The sequence below is a fragment of the Pinus tabuliformis genome, chromosome 1_2 (assembly GCF_031772625.1).
Source record: "Pinus tabuliformis cultivar Carrire ecotype Pingquan chromosome 1_2, CPIR1, whole genome shotgun sequence".
Classification (NCBI taxonomy): Eukaryota; Viridiplantae; Streptophyta; class Pinopsida; order Pinales; family Pinaceae; genus Pinus; species Pinus tabuliformis.
Genome location: NC_142298.1, coordinates 961,984,626 through 961,988,590, shown reverse-complemented (window position 1 = coordinate 961,988,590; position 3,965 = coordinate 961,984,626). Strand labels below are relative to the sequence as shown.

Sequence of the window (3,965 nt, the reverse complement as noted above, 5' to 3'; positions counted from 1 at the left end):
TCCTTTAGGCTTCTAGTGGTATCTGATCCATGTTTGTAAAGCCTTTTTGGTGGGTCATAGTCCCATGAATTTGCATATGATTGCATAAGTCTGCATGTGCTCCCTGTGGGCTTGTAGCTCAGGGTTATTTAAGATTACTCTGGGAGTGACTTCAGCTTTGGGCTTGCACGGTCCCTGTTGTTTCCTGTCTTTTGTTCCCTGTTTTTTGTCATTTTCCTCTTTGTCCTTTGTGCCATCCTTCTCCTTCTTCTTGTTACTTTCTGTTTCCTCTTCCTGATTTTTTCCTTCTTCCATCGTGTTACCTCTGCCTGAATTTGGAGGTGTCTTGCTCTTGTTAACCACTACCTCACTGTAGGAGGGAGTGGAGCTCCCTCCTCTGCACCCGTCCATGGAGAAAATCCCGCGCAGAAACCCTCAACCCTGGTTTTCCGCTCTTCTGCTCTCTTCCTGCCTTCACACCTCTCCGGAACTCGTTTCCCATAAAAAACAATACCCAACTACCATCTTATTTCATCTGCAACAGTCTTTAGTTGATTAGTTATCATAGACATATTTCCTTGATAAATGCTTCCTCTGTAAACTGTTTACATGTGCTTGTAATTTTCCAAAGCTTGAAATAGAAACAGGTGTTCTGTTTTAGTTTTATTTTACATGTGATATCCTCCTGCTGGGAGAACTTAATATGTAATTTGTTCCTTAGTGTCAACAATGTTGACAGTTAGATATTTGTTTCATTAGATATCAGCTCATCTTGGAATCTCTTGTTTGAGTCTTGCAATGATGTTACTTCTTGAAATATGATGGTTGAATTTTGGGAGCATGGTGTAACACATGGACACTGACCAGGCTGCAGCATACTACTACCATGGATTGATCCTAGACGAGGGCAATGGAGAGGACAATCATGCTAATGCAGTGGCATGCCTTCAGGCGGCAGATCAGTTTTTAAAAGAAAGTAAAAAGGCTTGCATAGATTTCTGCCAGGCCGCTCCGACAACAAGGTAGCTATTTAACTCTTTTATCACCTGTCAAATTTACATGATATTACAATTCAATGGATTTAACAGACATGAATAGCTCTTATGATGAATCTTAATAACCTCTAGCTTCTAATTAATATACAGTGCTATCAGATCAGTAGCGTGGAAAGGATCAATGGTTTTACTCTCTTCCCTGCAATGCCAGTGAAAAATTAATTAGTATTTCTCTTGTGTCGAAGTAGATGCCATATTCTTTATTACAGCAATGCAAAGTGGCACTCATTTATTTACTTGTTTCATACAGGGCACCTCCTCTATGGGGTGCGATGAAATATTTATCCGAGAAAATTCCAAAGGATGCTTCAAGTAAGGCACGCACCAACAAGGATGCTTACAGTCGTGAAAAGTGAGTACCATGAAATTTCCAAACAGTTTTGTTTCTAGATATGTCATTAAGAATTTGCACATTCTATCATTCCAATGCCCTCATTCATGGCAGAAAGTCAGCTGGTTCATCCATGATTTAATACATCCAGTCTTGGCACATTCAATGATAAGTTTGATGAAGTTATTTTTATGATGATAAATGCAAATGCAAGTATTATGGGATAAAAGTGTGGGTTGTTACTGTACTCAACCACAACCTGCTTTGATTTTCTTGAAGGGTAAAAAATAAAAGGCTTGGAAAATGAGACAACTCAGGTGATTGTGAGGTACCAGAAGTCTAAATTCTAACTGCTACTGGAATCTATTAACCCTTAGTAGTCTCAGTTTTCAAGCTTTTAACCCTTTGGGTAAGTCAAAGTGGGTTGCGGTTAAGTGCAAGATACATCCTACACTTTTCTAACAGCAGCAAGTTTAACTATAGTGCTTGCCTTTTGGGATTTTTCTATAATTTTTTGGCCGTTTTGTTGAACAGAAAAAAACCATGGTCAGCAATAGTATATAGATTCATTAATAAGAACCCAATATTTGTTTTCATAGAAGCAGAAGCTTTGAATTTTTTGGCAAATGCTAGTGTTATGGGAGAAAAGTGTCGGCTATACCCTGCACTCAGCCACAACCTGCTTCGATTTTCCGAGTCTAAAGAATAAAAGGCTTGAAAAATAAGACAATCAGGTGATTGTGAGATACCAGGAACCTAAATTCAAACTGCTACTGGGAACAACTAACCTTTAGTGGTTTCAATTTTCAAGTCTTTTACCCTTTTGAGCAAGTCAAAGTGGGTTGCGGTTAAGTGCAAGCTTAACTATAGTGCTTGCCTTATGGGTTTTTTCTATAATTTTCATGGCTGTTTTGGTGAACAGAAAAAGCCATGTTCGGATATAGTATATAGATTCATTAATAGTGATGAACCATTTAGTTGTATAGAAGCAGGAACGTTGAATTTTCTGGCCCATGTGGTCACAGATCTGATCATTGATTCTCTCTTTCTGGTGGAGTACAATCTTAATGAACTGCAGGCTTTTCTTCTGCTTGCAGTTTTTCTTTCTAATAGAGTCTGTTATAGCAAGTCTTGGAAACAAATGTTGCTAGAAAGACAGATGAAATGATCTACTTCAGCTGTTTAGTAAAATCATGCTTCTAGATATAGTCCTAGTGTGTTGCTTGTAGGTTCTTAAATTGATACAGTTATATTCTTATTTAGGAGATTTGATGTGATATATATTTATATTTGAAATCTTGCAGGGTTCCAGAGACTCTGCCCAAGTTACCAGACTTTGCAGTAGCTTTGAAACCTGATGAGTATAAATTACCTCCGGTCGATCTTAGTTGGAATGAAGAAGCTAACACAGAATCATTTACAATTTCACGTTCAGAAGAGAATAAAAGAGACAGCAAACTCAACTCATTTCAGCCTGATCAATTGGAAAATGAAAGAAGACCACTAGTAGTTGTAAAATAAACATTAATAATGGCATGGGGTATTTTTGCAGGCCTCTTTAGTTTGTATCCTTCAACAATGCAACTATCTGCTACTGCAGGGAAGAAGTGTAAACTACTTTGTAAAGTGAGATGTACACGAAGCAGCATAAAGCAAAGTACTTTTTGGTTTGGTTGCAATTGTTCATTGTCAGATGAGAAAATAGGAGACATGTCCATGCTTTGGTTCCCACTAGTTCAATGCTTATTGTTGTAGTTCAAAATCAGTGTGGATACTTATACTCTGCTTTGCAGTTGGTCATAGTGTATATTGGTTACCATGCAAAGGTATTGGGTTACGGATTCCTGTTAAGAGTTGGCATTATCACAATGGCATCCTGCCAAATTGGCATGGATGGTACTATTCTACTTTGCAGAGCTGGGTTTCTGCCTCAACATTAAGGCAATTTTCCTGGCAATTATTTTCATTGATTTTGTGGGTTGTAATTGAAGGTAATTCTGTATTCTGGGCTTTCTTGCATCCATTATACTCTTTCTTTTTATTGTAGTAAAGGAATAGAAACCTGGGACTCACTCTGTCAATTTCATTAGTTTCAATTTTATGTAAGGGTTGAAAATCAAATCCTCAAGCAATACTTCAATTGAGGTTCCTTGAATTTACCAAACTAAAGACATTCAGTGAGATTATTAAAAGAGAATGGATTTATAATCTGTTGTAATCTTTTTGTTTTGTTTTTGTTTTCATAATTGAAATATAAATTTCTATTGAAAATCTGATTGCTACCAAAGGGGTATTGGTTCACAAGTGAGGTGGATAGAATTCCTAAGCCTTCCACCAGGGTTGTATTTTTTCAATGATCTACCCCATCCATATAGCATGAGTTTCAAGGAAATGAGGGTCAGTGCAAGTGCTTGATGATTGATGGTGGAATAGTTACCCTTCGAACCTGTCACCTAAAGTCAAAGGAGTGAAGTCCTCAATGCATGTTTCTTGAAGGCGAAGCATTTCTAGAAAAAAAATCATCACAGGTTTTAAATCATGGATACTTAACCCTAGACAAGAGGAACAATACAAAAATGGGCCATTACAATGTGTAAACA

The 3,965-nt window shown here is 37.5% G+C and overlaps 1 protein-coding gene across 1 annotated transcript; it reads left to right on the top strand.

The window, feature by feature from the left end:
- The first annotated feature begins 816 nt into the window (after window positions 1-816).
- LOC149209183 (uncharacterized) lies at window positions 817-3,367 on the top strand. The gene is made up of 3 exons (XM_089396302.1): window positions 817-1,001; window positions 1,285-1,386; window positions 2,670-3,367. Exons 1-3 carry the CDS (start codon window positions 832-834, stop codon window positions 2,884-2,886), a joined length of 489 nt encoding a protein of 162 aa, XP_089252428.1. The 5' UTR covers window positions 817-831; the 3' UTR covers window positions 2,887-3,367.
- The last annotated feature ends 598 nt before the right edge of the window (window positions 3,368-3,965 follow it).

Bases quoted from the DNA above. Each gene is read 5' to 3' on its own strand.
- LOC149209183 (XM_089396302.1), top strand. From the start codon at position 832: ATGGACACTGACCAGGCTGCAGCATACTACTACCATGGATTGATCCTA. The intron at 1,002-1,284 runs GTAGCTATTTAA...TGTTTCATACAG, and splicing joins CAGGCCGCTCCGACAACAAG to GGCACCTCCTCTATGGGGTG. The intron at 1,387-2,669 runs GTGAGTACCATG...GAAATCTTGCAG, and splicing joins GATGCTTACAGTCGTGAAAA to GGTTCCAGAGACTCTGCCCA.